At 36.4% G+C, this 27,617-nt stretch overlaps 4 protein-coding genes across 9 annotated transcripts; 3 read left to right on the top strand and 1 right to left on the bottom strand.

The window, feature by feature from the left end:
* The first annotated feature begins 485 nt into the window (after nt 1–485).
* Nucleotides 486–6,777, top strand: LOC106672278 (transport and Golgi organization protein 11). 6 transcript variants are annotated; one of them, XM_014403580.2, is made up of 7 exons: nt 486–588; nt 4,287–4,504; nt 4,583–4,615; nt 4,714–4,805; nt 6,035–6,180; nt 6,301–6,502; nt 6,570–6,777. In XM_014403580.2, exons 2-6 carry the CDS (start codon nt 4,294–4,296, stop codon nt 6,500–6,502), a joined length of 684 nt encoding a protein of 227 aa, XP_014259066.1. In that variant the 5' UTR covers nt 486–588; nt 4,287–4,293; the 3' UTR covers nt 6,570–6,777. The 6 variants fall into 6 exon arrangements, with proteins under 6 accessions (XP_014259066.1, XP_014259067.1, XP_014259062.1 ...); XM_014403576.2 differs by lacking the exon at nt 486–588 and adding an exon at nt 3,915–4,124; XM_024228863.1 differs by lacking the exon at nt 486–588 and adding an exon at nt 3,971–3,992.
* Nucleotides 6,778–8,598: 1,821 nt separating this feature from the next.
* LOC106672262 (EF-hand domain-containing family member C2) lies at nt 8,599–15,139 on the top strand. The gene is made up of 14 exons (XM_014403550.2): nt 8,599–8,738; nt 8,798–8,989; nt 9,057–9,210; nt 11,224–11,450; nt 11,526–11,762; nt 11,868–12,111; nt 12,170–12,356; nt 12,780–12,922; nt 13,191–13,387; nt 13,438–13,565; nt 13,630–13,743; nt 14,551–14,730; nt 14,784–14,886; nt 14,943–15,139. Exons 1-14 carry the CDS (start codon nt 8,679–8,681, stop codon nt 15,066–15,068), a joined length of 2,292 nt encoding a protein of 763 aa, XP_014259036.1. The 5' UTR covers nt 8,599–8,678; the 3' UTR covers nt 15,069–15,139.
* Nucleotides 15,075–18,908, bottom strand: LOC106672263 (origin recognition complex subunit 5). The gene is made up of 8 exons (XM_014403551.2): nt 18,658–18,908; nt 18,322–18,594; nt 18,084–18,264; nt 16,210–16,340; nt 15,695–16,144; nt 15,530–15,639; nt 15,414–15,471; nt 15,075–15,339 (listed from the first exon to the last, which is right to left on the bottom strand). Exons 1-7 carry the CDS (start codon nt 18,715–18,717, stop codon nt 15,432–15,434), a joined length of 1,245 nt encoding a protein of 414 aa, XP_014259037.1. The 5' UTR covers nt 18,718–18,908; the 3' UTR covers nt 15,075–15,339; nt 15,414–15,431.
* Nucleotides 18,909–19,291: 383 nt separating this feature from the next.
* On the top strand, nt 19,292–25,176 carry LOC106672253 (presequence protease, mitochondrial-like). Its single transcript, XM_014403537.2, has 2 exons — nt 19,292–19,491; nt 22,082–25,176. Exons 1-2 carry the CDS (start codon nt 19,444–19,446, stop codon nt 25,088–25,090), a joined length of 3,057 nt encoding a protein of 1,018 aa, XP_014259023.1. The 5' UTR covers nt 19,292–19,443; the 3' UTR covers nt 25,091–25,176.
* Nucleotides 25,177–27,617: the final 2,441 nt, after the last annotated feature.

Raw genomic sequence — 27,617 nt, 5'->3', positions numbered from 1 at the left:
ACAAATAAAAAAAATCCCTCATCCAAACCTTTTAAACTTACTATTCCAATCATCATAGAATCTAACAGGCCACCTGTAACTGTAATGAAATAATTAAAGATACTAAGAAATAATTTTTTTACAGAATAAGACCAAACATTTGATAATTTTTTAAGTATCAAGAATGATATATATTAAAATAAATTACAAAGGGAATGATGGTGAATTTATTTTGGATTGATGTCTGATGTGGTGTAAAAAGATTCTTTACAAAAAAATACGATGTTTCATTGAAACAATATCTACGTTTGAAAAAAAGTTTCCAAAATAATATATCTCAATATGCCAGTCATTGTCAGGTTGGAAAAAAATCTAAGAAGTCTAGGGGAAAAAAAAGCTTTTTTCTAAAGTTCCAAGGTCCATTTGGCTCAGAGAGCGACGGTTGACTTGTGACCTTGAAAACGTCGTTTCCAAATTGAAACCTTCTCAAACTGTTATAGGTAAGATTACTTCTCCAATTGTTGAAAGATGGTCTGAGCTTTTATCGTCCAAAGCTCTTAATATCAACGTCAATTTTTCTTTGGAAAGGAATATCTAGGAAAATTCCAGGTCAGCTAAACATTCAAGTTTAAAATCTTTTTATATTCCTCGGTGGATGTGGTTTTTTTCTGCATTTTCAATTAAAAAAGAAATCCCTGATAGTCGTGAAAGGGGGACTTTAAAAAAAAGTCCTTTATACCTTTTCTATTTATGAATATAGATTAAATTGTCTATCTAGGTATTTAAATAGTTTCTTTGAATTAGCCAAGAATTCCAGTATTCAAATTAATTTACAAGTCATTCGAACATACAAAGATCTTTTTTATATACAATTTCCTTGATAATTACGCGAACATAGATATGCAAAAAAGCTCATTGTGTTTTTCTTAATGGGGCGTGATGTCTCAGAAAATTTCAGGTTTGCTAAGCATTCTATTTCAAATATTAAACCTTTTTTTTACTTCGTTTTTATGTGATGAGATTTTGATCTTCTTTTTTAAACAAAATCTTTGGGTCAATGTGTTGTGTTTAGTGACCGTAACTTGATGATTATTTGGAGATTGTGAGATGAAGTCTGGTGTGACGTAAGTTTTAGAAAAACGTTTTCTTTTATCATGCCAAAGTTCTGATCTTTATTGAGATCATATGTCTGTCGTGTTGAGAGTCAGACAAGAATGACACATCTATACAGAAAACTTTGAGCCCTGAAGATGATCTCAATAAAGATCAAAACGTTGGCACGATAAAGAAAATGTTTTTCTAAAACCTACATCCTCCAAACAATCTTTGGGTCAAAACACAACTTAAGAAGGCCATGCATTTCTTTTCGTCTTGTTTTATGAAGAATCAACACCCTGTCTCTGAATCTTTAAAGTGCTAGGTTGACCACTTTTACTCATATAATCTGGATCCTCGGTATTGATGAAGAAAAAACATCTTCAGTTGTTACTGCCAAGCTTTTGACCTATTTTAAGGTCATCGTCAGGGCAAAACATGCTTAAATATGAATAAAAATTGATATAAATAAGTTTTTAATAGATGGTTTTGGGTCGACTCGGGCCCCAACATTGATATGAAAGTTGGGACTGAGTTGGTCTTCATAACAATTTGAAAACCATCAGTTAATAATGTAATTATGTCAATTTTTAGATATATGTAAGAGCGAAAGATTGGCAGTAATAATTTAATTGTTACTCAAGAAAGGTTTGTATTGAAGTCTGAGATACTGATTATTCGATGGAACCTCTTGTCAGGCTTGCAGTACATTCTTCTCATTATCAATGCTGTTCATACAAAAACAGTTACATCATAGTCAATAGATGTCATACAAATTCTTTGTACAAGGAAGCTTCGGATCTCCCTCAAAGGAACTTGCTCTATGTGCAACTCCTATGCAATAGAAGATGCGTTTCACTTTTTGGCCACGTGTCCTTATCTTTGTTATCTAGGCATATGTTCAATTTAAAAAAAAAAGTTTTATAACCTTATTGAACAATATAGACAATTGTAAAAATATTGTGAAATTTTCCCCGTCAAGCATTAACCGATATGAATTAATAAGTGAATTTAATTGATAAAAGCTGATAATTAATAAAAACCCAATGGAATAATAATGCTGGTAGAATTATCAATAATACATAAATAATCAAAGAAGAATTAAACAAGAAACAGACAACCACTGGTTTTAACTGGGAGGAGCTCAGGGTTTGTGTTGTTATACACAGATGGTTTTAAATTTCTCAGTGGTATTGATGCAGCAATTTTGGACATTAAGTCCTATTATAAACTTGTTAAACTGCCTTCCATTTACATCATTTTCTCAGTGGAAGGTACCGTCATAAAAGAAGGACTCAAATTTATAGAAATTCATTTCAGACAGTCTCTTATATACCTCATGGGTAAAAGCACTTGAATGAATGAAAAACTGATATATAATAGATACAACATACAAAATGCAACAGATAGAAAAAAAACAACCGTAAATAGACAATGGATCGAAAAATCCATCTGCCGTAGGTCGCTGTTAAAAAAATAACAATGAAAATTTTATCTGCTTTAAAAAAAGGGGGGAATATATATATATATATATATATATATATATATAAACATCAGTAATTAAATCAAAAATTAAATTCTTCTGACAGCTCGTGTCTGTAGTTCCAAGCCTGCTTCACAAACCCAATAGGCCTAGATCTTGAATCCTCCAAAAAACCCAGAGGTTCACCCCTTGACAGAGTGAAGCAAGCAGATCTCACCCAGAATTGAACACTGCCAAGAAATGAAAAACAGATTCGAGTGCATGCAAATTGCAAAATGAACAGAAGCCCTGCTCACCCATATTCCACATGGCTGAGTTCAGCTGAAGAACCTCACAGCACATTTTAAAAAGCCAACGGAGCTCAACCAAAGAGTAACTGTTAAAATTGGGCTTCTTCAAATTGAATAACCCTAGAGGACCCCTTAATGCTTTTTTATAATGTAAGGTGCGCGCCCAGCTCATGGGTAAAAGCACTTGACATGAACCGTTGTAACAATGAGGATTTGTATATATGTACTCTTAGGGCGATTAAAAAAAAGGGGGTCAGGTGCAACAGAGGAAATTGAACTCATGATCGCCGAGTCTACTAGCTGAGAATCTAACTAACCACTTAGCTACTACAGAACCCACGATCGCAGGGTCTACTAGCTGAGAATCCAACGAATCACTTGGCTACTGCAGCCCCCAAGTTGGAAAATGTCTTTGAATGATCAAGTACCTTGTAGAGCAAAAATCTGTTGGATCTAAGTCAATTTAGTACAATGTACAATATGTATTATTCAAGAGCTGAGAATTTATAATTATTCTTTGTTGTTGTTAAAGGAGAATGCGAAGTTAATATTAGAGTCATGGGCTAATGGATTGATCGCCTGTAAACCAGGTTAAATTAGCATTAATTATTTCAACCGCCATAATTATAAATATATTTTTTAGAGAAGTACTTATTATGTTGAGTATGTTTTGTAACAATAATTTCCTTGAAACTGCAGTACACAGGAGAAAATCTGACAATTAATTTCTTTATAAAGTAAGACTTTCACGCATAAAATGTTTATAACATGAAAAAAATTGGACATTATTAAATTTGATTTTGCAAGACTTGTTCATTTGCATTTTTAGTTGTAACATTAATAATGTACAGATATTGAAATTATTGAGACTTTTTGGTGTAGTGACATAATTCATACAACTACAAAATTAAGTATCCTAAATATTTTAACTCAATACTTCTAGACTTTCTTACTATTCAATTAAAAAAAAAAAAAATAAAATAAAATACAGTTTTTGGGGATAATTTTTAAACGTTTTATATAAGAACGATGTCATAATTTAAACTGGCGAACAAATGTGCTGTTTTTTGTAATTAAACAGCTTATATTTCAAGTTAAAATAATTTGCATGAAAATTTTTTTTTAATTACACAAAATTTGAGCAGGTAATATAATAATACACAATCTACACTACAGACACACCTTAAAATACTTAACTTTATCAATTGCACAAAATGGATGGGCACAGAGGAAATTCACTGTGCAAAACTTGGCTTTTTTGATTCGGACATAAAAAGGTTAACATCTGTTTTATAAAGTGTTATAATTTTGGGTTATTAAAAATGCAAATTTTATTACTGAAAAGACAATTTGAATGTTCAAGTGTAGGAACATCACATATTTCTGTTCGTACTTTTGTCAGCTGTATTTCCAAAACTCCTATTGTGTCATGTTCCCAGAGTGAGCATGTCAGAGTCGAACAGCCCGTCATATTCAGTCGAGAGCGACCGCTTCTTCGATCCGAATTTCACCGCTGAAATCAGCCAGAAGATGCGCGTTCCCAAGCGTATCAACGTCGACGGAGTGAGCGATATGCCCAACATGAACCGTTCAGAGTCTCACTGGATGCCTGCAGAAAAGCTGGACATGCATGTCCCCGAGAGGATCGTCGTAGCCGGTGAGTTGAGACAGTTTGTTCTGACTTTCATCGTGCGCTTAACAATTTGATTCATGCAAGGGTTTTGACATTTCTTAGAGGATCCATATCTGGATAATATTATGTATCTGGGTGAGTTGTTAGGATGCTTTTATTAAAAATATTTTATTTAATTACCCCGATAATCTTTTATTTTAAAGTTAGGAAAGTTGTAAATGTAACTTTTTCAGGCCAAGAAACACATTTTGGAACCAAAGCCCTCCCTAGGGAAATAGTCCTGGACAATACGATCATTCCTTCTGACCCAGGCGTTAGAGTTCAGGTAATTAATAAAATTAGTTTCTTCTGACAAAATATAAATATTTTTAAACATTAAAATACCACCTTACCCTGCTGAATATAGATTTTAAATTGTGAGAGTTCTATGAAGTAAGTGTTGGACATGCAGTGTTGTTGTTTCAGATCAACCCGACAGACCAAAATTGTAGGAAACAATAAAACTGTCGATTTTAAAGAACACTTTCATGACATTTAATGATTTATCACTATCAGAAGTAAAAATATTTAAAATATTGGTAAAGAAAAAACTTTATAATCATTAAATGCGCAATTGTGGTGGTCAAGTTGTTAAGGAATTTTAATCTTGTAGTTGCCATATTAGAGTTTCTGCTTGCAAATTTTGTCTTAAGAAAAGAAAGGCATATAAAGTGTCTTATTCCATGACACCCAGCAGACTTTGGATGTAACGCCCTCCTGTATCACTTCAATTACACAAATAAATAAAAATAGCCTTTATTCGTTTCTTAACAGTTACAATATAAAGAAAATAACAAAATTTAAATCATGTTGAAATTTGTGAAAAATGAGTATATGCTGCTTTCCTAGATTTTTATTGTTCTCAGTTGTAAGTCGGCTTCATTTCCTTCACAGCTCTTAACGTCTTTTTATCTTATTTTGTTTGTTCTTCCTTTTTTATCTCTTTTTCTAAATATTTTGCATATTTTTGCCTTATCTTTTTCATTTCTTATGAACCTTCTCAATTTTCATTTCAGTATTTGACTGCTTTTCTTATTCCTTATACTTCCTTTTCCTATTATATCGTTGTTTCTCTTTTTGTCTGTTATGCACTATTTTCCATGGCTCTTTGGGTCATCTCTAGTCTGCGGTCTTCAGTGCCAGTGGCCAACTTGAATTATATTACTTTGTCGTTTATATACTTTGATACAATATTTAGAAAAGTTGAATACGTATTTTAGTCATTTCTCTGGTTACATCCCTGGACCCTGAAACACATCTGTCAGACCAAAATCATAAACGCCAAGCAATAGGTTCATCACACCACAGACCTCAAGAGAAAATCTAACTCGAGTTTAAAATGTTCATTTCAGAGACCACTCTATTGTTCTTAACACAGTCATTATTTAAAAAAAAAATATGTTGTATGATGATGGAAATCAAGGTAGTGGGGGATTCCATTGGTTGTCATTGGTACCATTCCTTTTCCTGGGTTTATCTAAGTCAGATTGGATTGACAATTTATTTTATTCACAGACACCTCCCAGGGTAATTACAATTGATTCGAACTACTACCATGATGACTACCAACCTTCGCCAATTTTTTCCATGCCACCTCGCAAGCAGGACATGGACAGGAGGTTCGATATGTCACATGTTAACAACAACTCCGTCAACTTAAAGTAAGTTCTGATGAATGAAATCTTTTACATATAAATTAATACTCTCTTGCTGAGCGTTGCTCTATGTAAACTGAGGTTTGTGACATCCAACATCAAATCAATTTTCTTTCTCATTTACAGTGATTCTGTGGCTTCGGTTGAAGGGATGACTCTTAATGAGGAAGTTGTCCACCTAAGGAGACAGTTGGCAAAGCTAAATCGCAGGGTAATGACAGTTGAGCTGGACAATCTTCAGCGCCAGAACAGGGACAAAATCGTCTATGCGCTTGGTCTTGCTTACTTTTTTTTCAAGACGTTCATCTGGCTCAGCCGTTCTTCATAAGTAAGTTTAAACCTTAATCAGTTCTTGTTCTTTTTAATTTTTTATTTTATTTTAATTTTTCAACCAGGTTCCAAGCGGATGAATTTCAGCAGTTAGCAGCATCACGTTTCGTACAACTGTACATATTAACATCGGTTGTATTTTCCCATGAAAGAAAAAAATCAAAAACTGGATCGCTTGGAAATTGTAGGCTTTCAGGTTGTAAATCGTCATCTGCACCCTACCTTTGTGCCATTTTTTGTTAGACTTTCCTCTTTTTTTTTGTCTATTGTTAATTTATGGAATATATTGTTATAAACAAAACTTTGTCTTGTATGTTTATCTTGCACAATTTATTTTGTCGTTCTGTCTCAGCTGTATTGTATCATATGGAAATTAATAAAAACATAGGTTATCTGTTTTCAAAAAAAAGTAATTTTTTCCCCAAATCTGTAGCCGTTTCCTCAAGCCTGTTTTTCTATTTTTAAAAGTTAATTTTTTAAAATAGAGTTAAGCTCCATTTAGTTTTAAATTATTATAATACACATCCCAAAATATTTATTTATTATGTTCAACATTGTTCATAGACTTTAACACTATATGAATAAACACACCTTGTACATCTGAATAAATTGTTTGACAAAATTTTTTTTATTCACAATATTTTAATTCTGTAAATTATTCTATAATTTTAATATCATCCAATGAAAATGGCTGAAATTATACAAGCCAACCTTGATGTCAGAATAAATAAACTTTTGTAATATAAATGTGTAATTTTACAATATTGTAAAAAATAGTGAATATTGGTAAATTTTTTCATCACGATCATGGCAGGAAAGAAACTCATCTACTGTGGAAGCTAACGTAATAAAGTGACTGGTGGAGAAAAAAAGGAATAACATTTACTTTAAAACTTGGATTGAATGAAGAAGAACCAACATGAATTTATTGTTTGACTGGAACTGCTAAACATGTCTGTTATGTCGTTTCTAGTTGAGAAAACACCATTGACTTTTTTTTTATTTGTTTAATTTTTATTTTAGGGCTAGCAACACTTGGTCATTACCAACCCTTAATTCTTTTATATTTTGTATTTCTCGCGTTTAATTTGTTCTAATTTTTCACGTTTTACCACCTAAGCTATTTATTGATGTACAATATAACGGTAACCGACTCTCTCTTTTGTTTATCTTATTGCTAGCCTCTCAACAGTTCTGATGTCAGAACCTCACAGCCTAGTCAAATGTGGATAAAATAACACAAATTTAAAAAAAAATCTAGTTAGTGTTCACACTACCCCAGAGTGCTCAGTATTCCTCTGGGTAATTGGGTTTAAACCCCTCCATTCACTCTAATAAATTTCATTCACATTACCCCAAAACACTTGATATTCCTCAGGGTCATTGACGAATAACCCCTCCATTAGCGCTAATAAATTACATTACATACAACAATTTATTCACACTTCCGCCGAGTACCCGATATTCGTCGGGTAGTTTAACAAAGAATTCCATCCCATTCACACTAATAAATACTTTCACATTACCCCAGAGTACTTATATTCTGTGAGGTAATTGGGGATAAACCCCTCCATTCATGTAAATAAATTACATTCACACTACCAAGAGTACTTGATATTGCTCAGGGTAATTGGTAATAAACCCATCCATTAATGCAAATAAATACATTCGTTTTAGTTAACAGCACATATCACATACATGGAAGTATAAACATCTACATATAATTAAAAATATTAAGGCCTGAAGATATTGGATCTCTCCAAAACCAGACATCGAAGGCATATCACTGCCGGGCAGTGATTGAAACAGCTAAAATTTAGATTTATTGACAGATGAGTTAAATAATCAAGAAGACAAGTCAATAAATAATATTGATGTTTTGTAAATTTACTTCGTTTATATTTATTGCATTGATAATTTCTTGTGATTTTTCAGATTGTTTTGTTTAATTTAATTTTTATAACTGCTTAATTCTGGTGATAGTAAATAAATTTATCTTTTTCTCAGCAGTTAAAAACTAAAAAAATAAATAATAATAATAAAAAATAATTAAATTTAAAAAAAAATCATATATTGATCCCTTCTTCACTGTCGCTATGGGCAACTTTTAAATCATCTGTTTAGTTTATTATGGTGCTTTGACTATATTCAGGTAGTAAATAAAAGGATTAGCGATGACGATGAACAGAACGGTGCAATTGCCTTGCCTCCCAGGCTATTCCGTTAACACAAATGTATGTACTTTGTTTTTCCTTGGTAAAAGCTGTAGTACAGCCCTCAATGGGTTTTTTAGGTAGGACAGACGCGTTTCCACCTGGCACACCACTTTGACTTCATACACAAGGGAGTGCCTTATCTTACTGAGAAGAAGAAACCGGGCATCGGAGGCGTACCACTACCGGGCAGCGATCAGGGCAGCTACCCGTCGATATACGCCAGAGGGGAAGTCTCCGAGTTACCTCCGTGGATCATCTATGATAAACATGTACATTTATTTCCGGTTTCTTGGTCTATTTAAACTGATTTCAATGAGTCGAACGATTGCATTTCAGATTTTAGCCTTTGACGGGTACTACATGGAATCGGCAGACTGTGCAGACTTCAAAACTCCTTATTCGGTGCACAAGGTAAAGGTCTTATTTTATCTGGAGGACGGCACAATAAAAGTAATTGAACCTCAACAAATGAATAGTGGAACTCCGCAAGGTGAGTCATAGGATGAAGTTCACATTTTAGTCCTCATTTGGAACTTCTGATTAAGAAATATTCCATCACAACATATATTTTGGGAAGAATTTTTTAATATAGCAAATTTTATGTCTATTCAATCAGCCTAACGGAGTTCATTGTGAGATTGAGAGTTTGCAGGGTGATTAATCTGTAGTTTAATCGTTTTCTGATGATTTTGTTTTAATTTCAAAACCGGGAGGATATGAGTTTTAATTTATTAAACAACAAAATTTGTAGTTAGATCATTTTTAGTCTGCCTATCCTAACTTTTTTGGTCTGTCAGATTTTCATGGGTGGGTTTGTGTTCGTGTCTCACCCTGTTTATGTCCCTGACTCACCACAGATAGCAAAAAGCCTAAACATTTCTGATGGAACAAAATTGATAACAAATGACCAAAATAATCCAATATTACTGGATATTATAATTAATTAAGGTCTTTAGTTGAGATGAAAAAAAGTCAATGGCACGAGAGGGATTCGAACCCACGACCTTCGGCTAGATACGCCGCCGCTCTACCACCTGAGCTATTGTGACGATCCACTTGGACATCAACTCCCCATCTCAACCCCACCTTATTAGCTTTCCCTCCTTTTGCCATTTTTCAAATGTCGTGTAATCGGTTTGGATTCTCGACGTGGGTTCGAATCCCTCTCGTGCCATTGACTTTTTTTCATCTCAACTAAAAACCTTAATTAATTGTAATGTATTAATTGGTCAAGCGGACCACGAAATTAGGGAATTACTGGATATATTTATCCAAGAGGAACGTAGTTTGATCATTTTCAATCATTTTGGTCTGCATACCCTAGCTGTTTGGCCCCTATAAGACAAAATAATCAGAAACATTCAAGCTACAGAGTTCAAGAATGTAAATTTGTACCTTTGTCATTTTCCTATTATTTTTGATCTGTTTATCGTCAGTATTTTGGTCTATCAATCTTCAGTGGTTCATTTGTTTGGTGCCTCACCTGCTTATACTCTGATGACTCACCACTGAAGACAGCAAAAAGCTGACAACAAAATTGGTCGGCAATCATCAAACTACAGAGTACAAGAATGTTTTAACATTAATAAAATGATAATATGTAGTTAGGACGTTTTCTGATTATTTTTGGTCTGCCTGTCCTCACTGATTTGGCCTGTCAGATCTAGTGGTTTGTGTTGTTGCCTCACCCCACAACTAAAGACAGCAAAACCAATAATTTTTGGTCTGTCAATTTGCCTGTCAGATCTAGTGGTTTGTGTTGTTGCCTCACCCTGCTTATACCCTAACCCACCGCTGAAGACAGCAAAACCAATAATTTTTGGTCTGCCAATTCTCGCCAATTTGCCTGTCAGATCTTCAGTAGTGGTTTGATTTGTTTTTTTCTCATCCTGTTTGTAACCCTGGCCCACCACTGAAGACTGCAAAGCTGAAACGCAAATGACAGACCAAAAATGATCGGACTATAGGGTTTATCATCCTGCAGTTAAAAAACAAAAATAAAAAAATAAAATAATTTTTTTTTAGAAGATTTAATCAAAGTAGACGAAATGTAGATATTAGGAAAATTTTAACTTTTATGATTGTACTGCTAAGATACTATGTTATTAATTGTATGACATAGAAGAAACACATATTTTTGTTGTTTGATCATTTCTGATCGTTTTGCCTTCCTATACTTGTTGCATTGGTCTGCAGAAGCATTCTTCCAAAATAGCAAGAATATCCAGAACAAAATGAAAAACCTGCAGACCCTAGTAAATAATCTCAATATATTTAATAATTTAAACTACTGTGTGCAAAATTTGAAACAATTCAATAAATAGTAACTTTGAAATTTGGTCATCTCTGATTATCCTTGCTTCTTCATTTTTTCAATAGATCATTTTCATGGGTTTGATGCACTGACGATCAGAGCTGACCAAAATACAGATGCATTACCATTTTTTACATTTATACTTGCTAGAAGTTATTTGTATTCGTATATTTTGTTTTGTTTAACCAGGATGTCTGATAAAGAGGCATAGAATTAGGTATGCCGATTCTGGTCATAATGACGAATTTTATGACATCATCGACTTCAACATTGGCAAGGAGCTTCAATTATATGGCAAGAATATAACATTGGTCAACTGCGACTCGTTCACCCGTATATTTCTCAACAGGCTTGGCATACCTGTCCCTGATCCGATGGCCATGCCCGAAGACCCATACATGAAAGAAAGAAAAAAGGTTAACATTGGAACAAATATCTGATGACTAATGACACAATGAATTTATTTATTATTATTATTATTTTTTTTTTAGATTGACAATGTTCAAAAGAGGAAGAAGGTCAACGTGAAGAAAACCGTAAATCGCTTCCTGGAAATGGACAATAGGATACTTTCCTTTGATGCTTATTGGGACGATAGCCAGACAGAATTCGGTTATGTCCATTTGCTGAAAATCTACTACTATCTCATCGATGACACCATTGAAATCTCAGATGTCACAGACCCTGATCACACATTTTTAATATCTAAAAGAGGAAAACTTCCTAAGGTTCAAAAACAAAATATAATTTTTACACAGTTTACTACAGCTCTGATTGAATTAAAATAGAAATATATTTATATTATTGTGTGAAAAAACGATATTGTTTTTAAGGAATATTTTGGGCTACCTCAACCCGGCGAAGATGAACCTGTGAGCCTGTTGAACGTACTCGGTGGTGTTAGGTCCAAGGCGAGGTACGTGGTAGACCCACTTGGAATGGGCACTCCGCACAAGCAGTACTACATGGACAGGGACATAGCTATTGGAGCTGTGATCAATTCATATGGGCGGAGGTTCGTCATCTTTGACTGTGACTCTTTTACAAAAGACTATTACAGGCTAAAGTTTGGAATGGGTAATTTCTCAGTATAATATGTAATAGTAAACAAACTTGATCAAAATTTTGGTTTTAGATGACTTTAGGCCATTCCCTAGGCCGCCGACGGCCAAGGAAAAGGAAATGGCATCTACAAAAAAAGTAGATATCCCGATACCACCTTACAACGGATTTGGAACCTATGAAGACTCCTTGCTTAACTGTCTATCTGTTAATCCTTTTGCCATTGTTAAAGAATACAAACAGTTCTTCGAGCTTGATAAGTAAGTTTTTGTGAGATTTTCCCTTGAGATCTGTAGTTTGGCTGTTTTCGATCATTTTGGTCTGTCAATGCGTTTCAGCTGGGTCTGTGACCTGAACATGGCAAGAATCCAAAATGCATTAGGCAGATCAAAACAGCAAGGCGAAAATGATCATAAATGACTGAGCTACAAACAATTTTTTTTTTTAAAGGAAACCTCTGATTATTATCCCTCACTTTTTTGGAAAGACTTTAATTTCTTCATCTTTTGTAAACTAAAGAAAATTAAATGGGAATTTACATATATTAGTATAGGTTTCCGCTAATAAAAGTGAGCCCCCCCCCCCATATGATTTATCTTCTTTTAGGCTGAATTATTTTTTATTTTATTTTTTAACTATCAAAAATTGATTTTTAGGTAAATTCAATTAATTGTAATTTCTAGGGTTGGCTACGACAGCAGAATTCTACGTTTTTCAGCCAGGATGATTAGCAACAATGAGCTTGGGAACAGGCGCAAGTTCATATTATCGTACTTTCTTTGTGATGACACCTTACAGATCAACGATCACGTGCCAAGAAATTCAGGTGATTCTTCAACAATAAAAGTTGTAGTGTAATATTATGAAAATGAACAGGACCTCAGTGGCCGAGTGGTTAGTGAGTCCAAATTGTATTTGCCACACGAGCGGTTCTGGGTTTGAATCCCATAGATTTTTAATTCAGAACAGTTTGGCTCCATGTCCGCATCTCCCAACAATATGACAGTACTTTACGTCTTGAAAATGACCAGAAAAGACCAAGCTGAAGGTTCATAATCCCATACCTAAAAAAAAGCTTATGATTTTGTTTACAGGTTATACGGGAGGTAAGCTGATCGCAAGGAGAAAAGTCTTAAAACATGGGCAGAACATATACGGGACGAAGCCCCACGAATATGTCACTTACGAAGACCTCTTCATCGGGAACATAGTTATCATCGAAGACTTTACATTTTACCTCGATGGTGCTGACGAGTATGCGCTCAAGTATATGGAACAGCATCCCGATAAGGTAAACCGCATACATATTACATCCAATGCCGTTATTCTCTGATGATTTAGTTCCCCAGGAGCAACATAAGACTGGTGATGGACAAGCTGAGAGAGGCTGTGAAGCCTGTGTACAAACAGTTTGCGTCTCAATTCCTCCAAGGAGACAACTTCGTACCCATACCTTATGCTACATTCAGGTAGGTCAATTAATTTGAGCAAATCCAAAATGAAATTTGACCTTTTTTGTTATTTTCCCCCCAGAAATGCTGTCAAAGCATTAATAGGTGATAAAATTACGGATCAGGAAATTATTACTATTGGAAGGTACTTCAGGCACACTATAGAAAAAGAACCGTATCCCTTGGAAATATTGCAGTAAGTCAATTTTATAGTACAATAATCAAACGGACTTATGTAGAATATAATATAAAGCCAAATTAGAGATATAAGATGGTTTGTCATTTAGTTTTATTATCAGATTAAGAAAAAATGTCTCAAACAAATAAGTCACGTTTATGCGCATATTTTTTGAAACTTTATTTAGATTTTATGAAACTCGTTTAACTATTGAGTTTGCCGAATGGTTGGGTGTTCTATTCGTAAATGCTAGTGATTCTGGGTTCAACTCCCGGCATTGCCCTTGTACTTTTATTTGAGAAATAGTATTGCAAAGTGGTCCTGACCTCTCGTCCTTGTCACCCGATGGTTGGAAGTTAAGCCCTCATATTTGACAGAAATTACTTTTTATTACACTGCAAGTGAAGTAATTCCTGTCGTATAAGAGGATTTATTAATAGGCTAACAACCTGTTGGTGTCATAGACAAGGGGCAAACCAGTAGTGCAGTACCTTTTATAAATTATTACCGATTAAAATTTAAAAATTAAAATTAAAATTAAAACTGTGCTGGGGTTGAAATAATAAAATAATAAATATGAGTCAGACGTCCTAACCTCTTGACCGCTGCGGCATCCAAATCTGTTATCAAACTGCTATTAATCTGAACCTTGCACTTTAAGTTTGAAAATTAGCAATTTTTTAGTTTTATTCAAATTCTAATAAGCCAAAGATGGAGAAAAAAATTAATTTGATTTTTTTAACCCTAAATTTTAATTTGTGTTTGTACACATAGTACATAGCTTATTGATAAGGATTTGTCTCATAAATTGAACAATTTGAACAGGAGATTGGCCCACGACATTCTTAGGAAGGAGTTATTCATCGAATTTCACAAACTCAGGGAAGCGTTCCAGCATTTTGACCCTGACAAGACAGGCTACGTGACGAGAGACATTGCCTATTCAGTCCTACGGGGTTGCAAGGTCCCGTTGGATGTTGAGTTCCTCAAGCTGATCCTGGAAAGGTATTAAAGTCAACCTTTAAAAACTTTGAAAATGAAAACGATTTCGTTTTTAGGCTGGGCCAAGGAGAACAGTGCATAATATGCTGCGATGAAATCGTCGAATTCTTAAATTACAGGAACAAAGAGCTTAAACCAATCCCGCCGATAAACACATCAGTGCGTTCCCCCCCTTAAATTATATAGATGCAGTTGTAAAATATAAATGGTTTCAGGGGACATTTTCTTGGCTGAATCTCTGCCGGCCTGAGACTCTCTCAACCGAAACACTTCAAGTCAGTATCAGCGGAATCCTGGACGAGCTCCAGCTGGAAAGGGAGTTGAAACAACAATGCCATTAAAAAGACTTAAAGAAATACCAAAAACTATATTCCATATCAAAAATCCAATAAAGAAATAATTTTTTTCAGAACATTTTTACATCTATTTAATAAATAATAATAAAGTTTATTACTTACAAAGTTGAAATAAAAATTTGAGTTACATTGAAACTTATGAGTTTAGTCGGACGCGGTACCAGTTCAACATGTGCTCACCGACTTTCAGACCAATGACCATCAACTTTATTTAATAAATGCAGACCAACTCTTATTGAGAATAAGTTGAACTAACCTAACATTATAGTACAGTTTAAAATTATTATATAAAAAAATTCATAAAAAAGAAAGAATACGAGAATAGCTCACAATCAATGGATGAGTAGACTAGTCCATAATATATTTTTTCACTTGAAAACCCAGTGTCCTGGAATACAGTACATGTTTATTTATCTTTTAGGTCAACTATAATTAAGGAGACATACTTTGAAACTTGATCAACACACTGGAATCCAACAAGGCATTTAAACATGGGTTTGTCGATGCACCCGTCTCCCATCTTTGACAATATTTTAAGCTCGACTAAAGTCGCAATCTAAAAAGGAACAAATATGACCAATCTGTCAAAAATTGGTGCTTAATTGATTTACCTGTGACATGAGATTGACGGTTAAACTAGCTTTCTCTTCCATGATCGAGTAGAAGATGGCGAGAAGCCTATCCAACGAGAAACGCCTCGGGCCGAGGAGCTCGCTTGCGATTTTCACCTTGGCCGTCCGTTTCGCAACTCGCTTCTTCTGCTTCCCATGGTCTTTGACGAAGAGCCGTTTATCGTGCTTGGGCGAGTTGTAAGAGGCAAGGTATGCCGCTATGAGCAAGTACTTGGCGTAGTACGGAAGGTCGAAAGTGGTGAGCGTTTTGTTCGTTATGAGCTCCACTTCTTTCCCGCTGTCTTGGCCATGCGAATATATCCCGAGGTACGCTGTACTCAGAGCATCCTTGAGATACGGTGCTATGTGTCTCCAAAGTGATGTTACATCATTCTCATTAATTTCTCCCTTTATTACTGGTTCCTGATATTTATTAAAATTGCTTAAAACCTATTAGAAGTTTTAGATAGTTAAAACATAATAATAAACTAAACTAAATAAATAAATGTAAATACCAAATTCTTCATTTCATTTAAATCTCTAGTCGTCCTCAAAAACACACTCAGGGAAGAATTTAAATAACCTTCATAAAATTGTTCTGTGCAATCCTTCGGTTTCCATTGCTTAAGTATAACTAATATTTCATCTAAAAAAATAAATTATGCACTTTAATGTAAATAAACGTAAAATAACATAAATACATAAACATGCCTTTGGAATGAACTTGATAACAAGCAATTTTTACTATTTTTTATTGTGTATTTAAAGAAAATAAATCTAAATTCTGAGAGCACTTGGGTTTTGAATTGTGGAAGGCCATCTGTTAAACTAAGGTAAGTAGTTAAGTACCAGTTAAGGGCTATGACGCATGTAACAGTTTTGACCAAAGCCAAGAGTAAAGTAGGCTGTGGGTTGTTTCTTTGTAGAGAGTGTATGATGACAGACACAGCTGGCGGTTTTGAAACCGAGTCGGTGGGTCGATGAGACGAAGTGAAAGTGATTTTCATGGAAATGTTGTATAGTATTCCATCAACCAGTTTTCTAAGCTTTCAACTATGAATCTAACTTCTAACTTGCCAAGTTTTTTTAAATTGTTCTTTCTTCACAAAATGCAAAAAATTGACTTAGAAAAATTAATTCTGTAGCACATGAAAAACACAATGCAGCAATCACTTACTCAGGAAGCAGCTGTGAAGAAATTTGCATCTTGTTTGGAAAGGAAGAAATAACACCAGAAAAGAATGAACTGGGCAAGTTTATTACTTTTGTTTCAATTATATAATAAGTTAAAGTGTGTATTTATTTACTAATTAGACACTAGGGGGCACTAAAGTTGGCAAAAAATTAAGCATTCTTGAAAGAAAAAGAAGAAGAAGAAAAAAGTGGCAAATTAATCTTTAGTAGATAGTGGCTCGAGGATTTCCTCAATGGGAGCTTTCAGTGGAAATTAGTTGCCATTGGTAGTCATTTTCACCTTTGTTGTGCAATAGGACTCATCTTGTTCTAACAAACTTATATAGTACACACACGGCTTTTGACAATACTTTCAGCCAAATCTATATCAACATCGATGGGTAGATAAAAGATATGCCACTTGTTTGCCAGGATCCCAAATGTTCTTTCAATGTGTCTTCTGGCTGTGGATAATCATTTGTAAAAGTTTTGTTTAATCGGAGATAAATGTGGGCCTCCATAAGGCTTAAGCGTTCTCAGACAACAGTTATGTGGTATTTGATTATGCCAAGTAATTCATCAAAAATTCTTATTGACATTCAAGTGAAATTGAAAAATCAATATTAATGATTCCTCAATTCCAAGCAAAAATTATTAAAGTGTCATTTTTTCTATCTTTCCCCCACAATTGAGTGAACCCATATTCACCTATTTGTCCATTCTTCCTTTCCATCGAAAATACAACAGAAATATTCTTTGTCCTTTGCACTAATAAACAATAATAGAATATAATGCATTACAATAATTGATAATATAGGTAAATGACTTGATTGATACTGGTCGGCTCCTTTGAAGACAGACACAATACCACTAGTGAAACCGCAGTGTCTTAGCTACAGAAAAAAAGCTGCGTTAAACGCTTCAGTCAAAATCGCTTTGTGTCATAGCCCTAAGACTTCTATAAATTTTATCACAATGTTACCATGTGATTTTGAAGCTTATTTTGTTTTGAAAAGCTTATTATCGAAGGGAAAATAATACAAGACAATCACTATGATTATTAGAATTGAACTCAGCAAGATAGGCAGACTAAGATGATGTAAGGATCTAATTACATCTTTAAAATGATACAACAATGCAGCATTTGGAAAAATGATCAAGAAACATTCTTTACAATATTAATATCATTATTATTACATTATTAATTTTTCCGTACCCTTAGTGTACTGTGGAAAGTCAATTTGAACGAACGCCAAATCAGTATTGAACTTTTCTGGAAGGATCGAGCTCACAAAAACGACGCTCAGAGTGTAGATTGCACTCAGCTCTTGTAAGGCGGAAAAAAAGGCGAAATATTGTTCACAAACTGTTTCGAGGTGTTCAACACCATCAAGTATCTATAAGCGAACGAACATTTAATTCCAGCTGATAGTTAAACTTTGTGACAAGCTTACAATAACTTGAGGTCCGACGTTGAAATAGCCCTGGCTCTGTGCGATCTGAAGTTGAAGGACCAAGTCCATTAAGCTGTCGCAACTGACGCCCTCGCTCGTGCCCAAAAGCTGTGACAAGATCGTCTCAAGCAGCAGCCGCTGCGTATAGAACTCGATACAATTTATATAGGCGTATCTGGAAGCTTTCACCTTAAAGAACTCAGTCAACAATGTTGTCTTTCCAACGGCTGATGGGCCATAGACAAAAGTCAAATTCGGCACATATTCGTTTTGCTAATTAAAAAAAAGATATACTTTTTTTTTAGGTTTAGTATTTTAAGTAAGATGAACACTTACATATCCATATAATTCAATGAGCTGGTTTATCTGTCGCTTCCTACACTTGAATTTATCCATCCTTCATCAAACTCTCAGGTACTGTATTTTAGAAGACTTTACATTAATCGACACTTGTTGGAATTTGATTTCTTTACAAAAAAAAAATGAAAAAATAATAAGGTCGATGATTTTTTTTTAAATGTGAGCAAACAAAACAGCCGATGACGACCTGCTCTGTGGGGCCGCTTGGGCGGGAGAACGTCAAAAACATTTTGATAAGACTGTAAAAATAGTTTCGATATAATCGATTTCCAAGGAAGCTTTACTGATTAGTAAATTTTTCATATCAAATCTGCAAAGTCAGACGGGTTTTCTGAAAAGTTAATCTACTGCAATAAACGTTTTGTAATAGAAACTAGAAAGACAAAGGTATATTATAAGTAGCTGACTGTCTATGTCTAAAAAAATAACGTAATGAATTATTTAAAATAGAACAGTTTAAATATATTTTTCTTTTGTCAAAGAAGATATTTTAAAGAAACAAACGCAGTTTATTTTTAATAAGAATGTAGAAAATGGCTAAGGAAAAAGTGATGAAAAATGCAGCACGGTGACGAGACCTTGATAACGTCCTTATGACGAGGTATCACCTTGGTTACCTTAACAGTTAACAGTCAACCTTACCGTAGCCTCATCACATGGTGTCGTTTGTTTTCAAAATTCCCTTGTGAAAAATGCCAAGATGAAACGAGTTTGTCTTCTAGACTTTTAGAAGTGTTTTTCCCTTTCTTGCCTTCCGCCGAGATGGATCGTCTTCGTTACTATTCCCGCTTTTTGCTGCCACAGTTCCAGGTAAGGAAATTTCGGGGGCGTTTCGCTTTTGTCAACTCTGGCACTTCGGAATTTTTTTTCGTACGAAAGAAACTCCTTTTTGCTCAGTTCCCCGGTCGTTTTGACAATCGGGGATTGTCGAGTTTCACCGCGCACTTCGTTGTGCGATATACCGTCATTGTAAGACCTGAAGACTTGAATTTACGATGAGCGATGGACTAGCCGAGAAACGACATCTTGCTCCATGCTATAAAGTCGTCTTTTGTCAAACTAGTTCAAAAAATATCAATTCAGATTCCTTCTAACGTAAATTACGATAAAATATTGTTAGGTTCTGTGTATATATGAAATTTATACCTAAATATAATGAAATTTGATTATAAAATGTACAAGGTGTTTTAGAATTTACTTTATCCCAAGTAAGGATATTTTCAACAAAAAAGTCTTTAAAACCACAATCGACTAACCATTTCATGACCAATTTTACCAAATTACATTACTACCTAATAATATTGTTAGTTAGACATCTTGTATAGTGGATCTTCGGGAAAAAATATAAAATAATCTTTTTTTGGCTCCATTTTAAGCCGTAGTCCATTTTAATCGTCGATCCCGATCTCCGCTAAAGGTTTTCATGGCAGATGTTCGATTCTTTAATGAAGAAGCAGCATTTTGCTGAAGGTTGTAATTTATTTGCGAGAATGCTGGATGAATCGGCATGAATGAGTATAGGCCGTTCGTCGGAATATTTCAGTACCTCGATAGCCAATTGGCTTAGTCTTATGGTATGAATGAGAGGAGTGCCATCGGCGGAATATCGAGTACCCCGGTGGCCCTCGATTTATCCCTATTGTATGTTGTATGGCATGTGAGTAGAGGAATGAGTGTATTTATTAGCGTGTTGTAAGCAGTTATTGGTGAGTGAATGAATATAGATTTTTACTATGTGCTGGTATGTGAAGGGTGCAGATGTTTCCCAGGTCATTGTAACCATAAGTGGAAAAAGCAGAGAGGAAGTGTTGTGTGCCGGCAAAAAATAATTTATTGTAATTAGGTCTACTCTGTTCAGGAATGGCTTTCCTAAGTACCACTCTCTGCTTTTAGATATTGTAGTGGTACAACACACAGCTATTGGCTGAGGTCAGATATAATCCACATTGGTCATCTATTACTAGTACATATTGGTGGTATTTTTACTGAAGATTACCTCGTAACTAGGGTTTCTGTTGAGTAGGATTTCCTCTTTGTCTAATTGGGTGGTTTTTGCAACTAGTCTTTGTGTTCTTTAGTAACCCAAAATTCCACTTGTTTTTTTAATGTGGCTGTAATTTAGGCTAGAAAATGGATTTGGGTCTACATGTTTTTTCAAGGATGTCTGCTGTCTCGTTTCCAGGAATTCCCTTTTGTTCTGGGACCCACCTTTGCTATATTTGTAGATTCCAGTTTTTTAGGGTATTCAGACGTTCCAGACTAGTTTTGTGTTGATAGGGGGGGGGGCTTTAGAGCACTCTGTATATATGACAAGTATTATTATTGTTGCCCCATTGAGATGTTTGTTATTTATATATTTCATGTGCACGTATTTCTATGGCTAGCAATTCGGTTTGCAAGATGGTTCAACACATCCTAGGTGTGCTGCCTCGTTTCCTGAAATTCCCTTATGACCTGGACCGAAGTTAGCTACATTTGTATGTTTTTTAGGGTATTCAGGCAGTTCCGAACTAATTTTGTTTTGATTTCGTTGGCTGGGAAAGCCTTTAGAGCCGTCTAGGTTACCTGATGGTATTATTTTTGCATCCTTGAAATGTTATTTAATTTCATGTGCACATGTTTCTATGGCTAGCAATTCCGGGTTATAAAGCTAGTGCTTCATAAACAAAAATCTTGATCCAAACTTCTTAACTCAAGGATTTAGAGCCGAACTACATGAAAGATTTCGAAAGAGCTGCCCTCATAAACGACGCTCGAACAACAAATGAGGCTTCGTTGAGAGGCATCAGCATTATGAAAGACGTGCATTCAAGCAGGCTCTCTGGAAAACACAATCAGGTTGGAACAGGAAAAACGGATTGAGAAAGAAAAACTAAAGTACGGGATAAAAACACCAGGTATGAAGCAACCCAAGAGATTTATAACTCTCTCAGAAAGTTAGGCGAAGGAACTCCTCTCTTTCAGAAGGCAGGATTTTAGGAAAATTATAGGCCTCTGTACTGGCAACTGCCCTCTTAACTACCGCCCAAAAAGAAAAAGTACGGACTATGTCAAGAGAAACCAAACATCGTCACGTATGCTTTGTGAATGTGAACAATTAGCCCAGTTATATTACCCTTGCCACATCGGTAAGGCAATGCTCATACCAAGAGAGGTGCGCGCGGAGGCATCGATGAAAGTGTGTAGTCAGTCATATAGGAAAAAAAGTGCACTTTCCAAGGTGTGGTCATAATTACAGGGGTTCCACAAAAGACTTATATAGGTGTCAGTGGGGAAAAGGCTTGGAATCTTTATATGACTCTTACCAAAAAAAGGCTATAGTTCATTGGGGGGGGGGTAATTTACTACCTTTTTAGTAAATTGTAATTTTGCTTTAGTAATGCTCGATTTTTGTTTTCAGATGTGGCGGCGTTACTCGAGTATCCGTGGTTTGTCCAGATCTCACGCAAGATGTGCAGAAGCTGTGAAAAGATCTGTAGACCGGGATTTGAAGGAAGGGACGGAAATGGAGGGATTTCTAGTGAATAAGGTGAGCTACGTGCCGGAGTTCAACATGACGATGGTGCGTCTGAGACACGTGAAGACCGGTTGCGATTACCTGCACCTGGCCCGGGACGACCAGAACAATGTCTTCGCTGTCAGCTTCAGGACCACCCCGACAGACTCCACCGGGCTACCGCACATCCTCGAACACACGACGCTATGCGGAAGCCAGAAATACCCTTGCCGAGACCCCTTCTTCAAGATGCTCAACAGGTCCATGGCCACTTTCATGAATGCCTTCACAGGCCCGGATTACACGATGTACCCGTTCGCCACTCAAAACCGGACCGATTTCAGTAATTTAATGTCCGTCTATATGGACGCCGTGTTCCATCCAAATTTGAGAGAACTAGACTTCAGGCAAGAGGGTTGGCGGCTTGAACACGAGATAACCAACGACAAAAACACCCCCATCGTGTTCAAAGGAGTGGTTTTTAATGAGATGAAAGGTGCTTTTTCGGAGAACCAATCGATTTTCGGCGAAGCCCTTTTAAACAACATCCTACCATCCCATACGTATGGCGTGATATCGGGCGGTGATCCGAAAGTCATACCTACCCTCACGTACAGCGATTTGAAAGCATTCCATAAAAAATACTACCACCCGTCCAACTGCAGGATATACAGCTATGGGAACTTCCCCCTGCAGGAAACGCTGAATTTCGTCAATAAAAACTACCTAATGGATTGGCCCGATACGCAAGATTTCGGGAAAATGACCAAAGTGCCGTCGGAGCCGCGATGGGACTCGGAGAGGCGAAAGTCGATCCACTGTAGACCGGACCCTTTTGCGAGTAATCCAAAAAAGCAGTCGTCGATCGCCATTTCGACTCTTTGCAACGATATCAAGTCGCCGCAGGAAACTTTCGTCATGGAAGTTTTATCGGAGTTGCTGGTGAGAGGGCCGAATTCGGCGTTTTACAAGTCTCTCGTCGAACCCAACATCGGGGGTGGATTCAACCCCGTAACGGGATACGACTCACAGACCAGGGACAGTATATTTTCCGTAGGTCTGTCATCAGTCGACCAGAGCGATTTTGACAACATAGTAGAAATTTATCATAAAACTATCGACAAAGTTATCGAAGAGGGCTTTGAAGAGAATAACGTCAAAGCGATATTGCATTCGATCGAACTTAATACGAAACACCAGTCGACCGATTTCGGTCTGGGCATACTGTTCGCACTGACTCCCGTTTGGAATCACGACGGAGACGTTGCGAAAATGTTGAAGGTCAACGACAAAGTGATGAAGCTGAAAAAATGCATTGCCGACAACCCACTGTATTTTCAGGATTTAGTTCAGGAGATGCTAAAAGACAACCACCATCGGCTTATCCTCACGATGAGTCCGGACGATGGCTTCGAGGCGAAAGGGGCCTCGGCGGAAAACGATTTGTTGACGCAGAAGCTCGCAAGCTTGACCAACTTGCAAAAAGATAACATATACAACCAAGGGTTGGAACTCGCAAGGGACCAAGAATTAAAGCAAGACGTCAACGTTCTGCCTACATTGACCACATCCGATTTGAATGATGATGTAGAAAGAGTCAAACTGAAAGGATTTATGGTTCACAAAGTTCCTACTCAAATGTGTCTGGTTCCGACTAACGGCCTCACTTACTTTAGAGGGGTCGTCAATACTAACATACTATCGGACGAGGCCAAAAACGTCCTACCCCTCTTCTGCTCCATCGTCACGAAGATGGGCACCAAAACACATGACTACCGACAAATGGATCAGCAGATACAGTTGAAGACGGGAGGTGTCTCTTTCTCGACTCACATCGCCGAAAACATTTACGATACCGGTTCGTATGAGGAGGGGGTCCTGTTCTCTTCTTTCTGCCTCGACAGGAACGTCAAGGCGATGATGGGCATCTTTTCGGAATTGTTCAATTCGGTGAATCTCCAGGACCAGAAACGGTTTGAAACCCTCGTAAAAATCACCGCTAACAATGTGATCCACGGTATCGCCGACAGCGGCCACCTGTACGCCCTATCCACCGCCGCCTCGTTAATTTCTCCCTCCGCGCTCAGGAAAGAACAATTCGGTGGTCTTACCTTCGTACAGACGATGAAGGAATTGTCACAGAAGAAAAACCTCTCGGACTGTTTGGACATGATGAACGGAATCGCGGACATAGTCATGAAAAAAAGGTTAATCAGACTCGCCGTCAACACGAACCCCGAATGCGAAGAAAAAGTCCTGTCCAGCTTGGAAGGCTTTTTAAAAAGCGTACCCGGCGAATTTAAACAGCCTTTCGAACTGTCGAAACCGGACAACTTTAAGACAGGCGCTTTCGCCATTCACCACGTCCTTCCATTTCCGGTGAGCTACGCCGCATATTGCGTCCCGACGGTGGAGTACACGCATTCAGACTTTCCGGTGCTCAGGGTCTTAGCGAGGCTTTTGACTTCCAAGTACCTTCTCGTCAAAATAAGAGAAAAGGGCGGAGCGTACGGGGCCGGTGCGAACGTCTCCACCTCGGGCACATTCAGCTTCTACTCCTACAGGGATCCCAAGCCCTACGACACCTTCGACACGTTCAACTCTTCCAGAGAGTGGATCCAAGCCGGGAACTTCACCGATCAGGACGTCGAGGAGGCCAAACTCGGTGTCTTTCAGTCCATCGACGCTCCCGTGCCACCCGGATCGAAAGGAGTGCGCAATTTCCTACTCGGCATCTCGGACGACGAGCTCCAGCGACACAGGGAGGTCTTAATTCGTCTTAAGAAGGAAGATGTCATCCGAACGGCTTCGCATCTGGAGTCAAAAATCCAGGGCCGAGCCCTCATAGGACCTCCCAACGAAACTATTTTAACGAGGAAGAAAGAAAACTGGACCAAGAGGATAACTGAATAGATTAAAATATAGTTTATTATTTTTTAAAAATATCGTTTTGTTGTTGATGTTAATTACTATAAATAGATTCGTTTGTTTAACTTTGATTTATTCCTCTTTGCTACAGCTATCTTATCTCTTTACCAGCTTAGCCCAGTGGCAATTCGGATTTGCCTAATCGAAGGATTAAGGGGCAATGGAACATCAAATCAACCTGTCTGATGGTCTGTCTTTACGCGGCCATGTTTATTCCTTTTTTATAACATTAGAAGTCGTACGAAAATATTGAGGTTTGCGTTATTTTAGTTTTTTTTTTACTGCTAGATAGAATCTTGGACTTAGCGAGACAAGGTGACACCCAAAAACGCAACAATTTCAGTTGTACAATTCCAGTTTTGAGATCGCATTGTTTAAAGAGTTCTCACATAGCAATTGCCTAGCTGCTTAACTTCGCATTAAGTATATTTACGAAATGATCTACTTCTTCTTTTTCCTGTAAACAGCGAGCTTCGACGAGAAAAGGAATCGTCTGAAAGAAAGTGAAATCTTTCTGGGGGGAAAAAACGGTTTTACTATAAAAATGTGAGAGCCGAAGAGAAACTTATTACATTGTCCATCGTACAGAATCCGGTCGAGCTTTTCAAAAAAATATCTTTGTCGTTATTTGTTTAAATGGTCCGACGTTAATCATTTCTTTTTAATTTATTATTATTCCTATTAAATAAAATAAAATTGTCTGGTTCAATTGGCTGAAGCATTTTGATTACAGCAATCTGATCATGTCCGAAACGACAGTTTAGCTAGTTTCAGCTATTTTTTCTCTTTTCAGTAATTAGTAAGGGGTTGTCTGACAAACAGAACGCATATTTCTAGTTTGGACGTTTCAGATCATATCGGTCTGTCAAACCTGTTTCGGTTTTTCGCCATCATCATCATCATCAGCGGGTTTGGTTGATTCGATGACCTTACTTATAGTCCACGACCATTGTGGTGAAAAGCTAATACTCTCTTCCCAATTAAAACAGCACGAAATGTCCATAAAAGACTAAGGTAAGGGTATAAGCAGGGTGAGACGAATACAAACTCACCACTGAAAAATGATGAACCTGTTTGTTATTCCAGCTCAAATAGCAACCAATCGTGTCAAACTTTTTCAAACAATTTGTTTGGAGTGTCGTATACGAAAAACCACCATATTTATAATACTGACATTACAGCATCAGGCTGTGGAGATGTATAAACATAATCAAAAGCCTGCTCTATCGAGGGCAATACGAGCATTGTTCTTTAAGATCTAGTTTAGTCCGTTAACACCGTTGAACCCCTGAGTGCCGTGTAAGAAAAACCACCCTAGAATATTATAAAGTTTCTGTTTTCAGTATTAGAATTATCGACTGCTATTTTACACACGAACACTCTGGAAAAAGATATGGACTTGAAGAAGAAAACAAATTCTGTTACTAACATCTTTCGACCTATTTTAAGGTCATCATCAGTGTAAAACAATCTTAAATATGTCTACTGATTAACACATTTAAGTTTTTTTACATGCGATCTCAAATTTTTTTGAAAACCGATTCAGTCCCAACTGGCAATATTCATTCTTCCTTGGTAATGTTGGTACTGAGTCGGTCTTCAAAGAAATTTAAGTTCACCTGTAAAAAACTTAAATATGTCATTCTGTAGACATATTTAAGATTGTTTTGCTTCTTCAAGACCATACTTTGATTCAAAAAATTATAACTATCTGGCTGTAGAGTATCCAATTTGAGGATGTATAATAGATCAAACTTAATAAAAAAATAAAAAAAACCCGCTACGTCTAGGAAAATACCAGCATCGATTACATATATTGCACGACAACTGTAGGCGGTTGAAAAACCGAAAATTTTCTTTTTCGTTAAAACAGCGGTGATAGGCAGACCCAAACGACCAGAAAAGAAGTCACAAACAAGGTCATATTTTATCAAAAGCCTAAGACCATGAAAATACCAACACACCGTTCTTCGCGAGAACCCAATAACATTGCTTATTTCCTAAGTGTTGTACGCCAAAAATTAACCACTAATCAGACTACTAGGGCCTATCTAAGGGGTGTACAAAAAATTCCAGCCTTTATCATGGCCTTATCATAGCTAAGGATCCAATGAGATCTGAAATACTCGAGGAAGCATCCCAACGAAGTTCCAAATAATAATTTAACTAACGAGTGGCTGCAGTAGGTTGTATTTTTGTCTCTCCCTGCTTATATCTCTGACCGTTGAAGTCTGAAAAGCCAAAACGCTGATAGACTTAAATGGCCAAAATCGTAATACATGTTAATCTCACTGCAGTCCTGAAGACAAAATATCACAGGACTTTTTTTACATTGCATTATTTTTCAAAGAGTGTTTATTCACGTCCATAAGAGCACCTTGTAAAGAAATATAGATTAATTACTTAGAACTTTTTTGGAAAATTATAAAATTAAAATTACGCGTTAGTGTAGAGTTGTATAAGGTGCCCTTGAAATATATTATTCAAATATTTATACTTTTTACTCAGGAAT

The sequence above is a fragment of the Cimex lectularius genome, unplaced genomic scaffold (assembly GCF_000648675.2).
Source record: "Cimex lectularius strain Harlan isolate CLEC.00 unplaced genomic scaffold, Clec_2.1 scaffold17, whole genome shotgun sequence".
Taxonomy (NCBI): Eukaryota; Metazoa; Arthropoda; class Insecta; order Hemiptera; family Cimicidae; genus Cimex; species Cimex lectularius.
This window is presented reverse-complemented; position numbering and strand designations above follow the sequence as displayed.

Excerpts from the sequence above, each read along its gene's own strand:
- LOC106672253 (XM_014403537.2), top strand. The coding sequence starts at position 19,444 with ATGGATCGTCTTCGTTACTATTCCCGCTTTTTGCTGCCACAGTTCCAG. Across the intron at positions 19,492-22,081 it reads TTTTGCTGCCACAGTTCCAG|ATGTGGCGGCGTTACTCGAG; the intron begins GTAAGGAAATTT and ends TTTTGTTTTCAG.
- LOC106672278 (XM_014403576.2), top strand. The coding sequence starts at position 4,066 with ATGGGCACAGAGGAAATTCACTGTGCAAAACTTGGCTTTTTTGATTCG. Across the intron at positions 4,806-6,034 it reads ACCCAGGCGTTAGAGTTCAG|ACACCTCCCAGGGTAATTAC; the intron begins GTAATTAATAAA and ends TTTTATTCACAG. Across the intron at positions 6,181-6,300 it reads AACAACTCCGTCAACTTAAA|TGATTCTGTGGCTTCGGTTG; the intron begins GTAAGTTCTGAT and ends TCTCATTTACAG.
- LOC106672262 (XM_014403550.2), top strand. The coding sequence starts at position 8,679 with ATGACGATGAACAGAACGGTGCAATTGCCTTGCCTCCCAGGCTATTCC. Across the intron at positions 8,739-8,797 it reads GCTATTCCGTTAACACAAAT|GTAGGACAGACGCGTTTCCA; the intron begins GTATGTACTTTG and ends TGGGTTTTTTAG. Across the intron at positions 11,451-11,525 it reads ACATGAAAGAAAGAAAAAAG|ATTGACAATGTTCAAAAGAG; the intron begins GTTAACATTGGA and ends TTTTTTTTTTAG.
- LOC106672263 (XM_014403551.2), bottom strand. The coding sequence starts at position 18,717 with ATGGATAAATTCAAGTGTAGGAAGCGACAGATAAACCAGCTCATTGAA. Across the intron at positions 18,595-18,657 it reads TCATTGAATTATATGGATAT|CAAAACGAATATGTGCCGAA; the intron begins GTAAGTGTTCAT and ends TTTTTTAATTAG. Across the intron at positions 16,341-18,083 it reads CTTTCCACAGTACACTAAGG|ATGAAATATTAGTTATACTT; the intron begins GTACGGAAAAAT and ends TTATTTTTTTAG.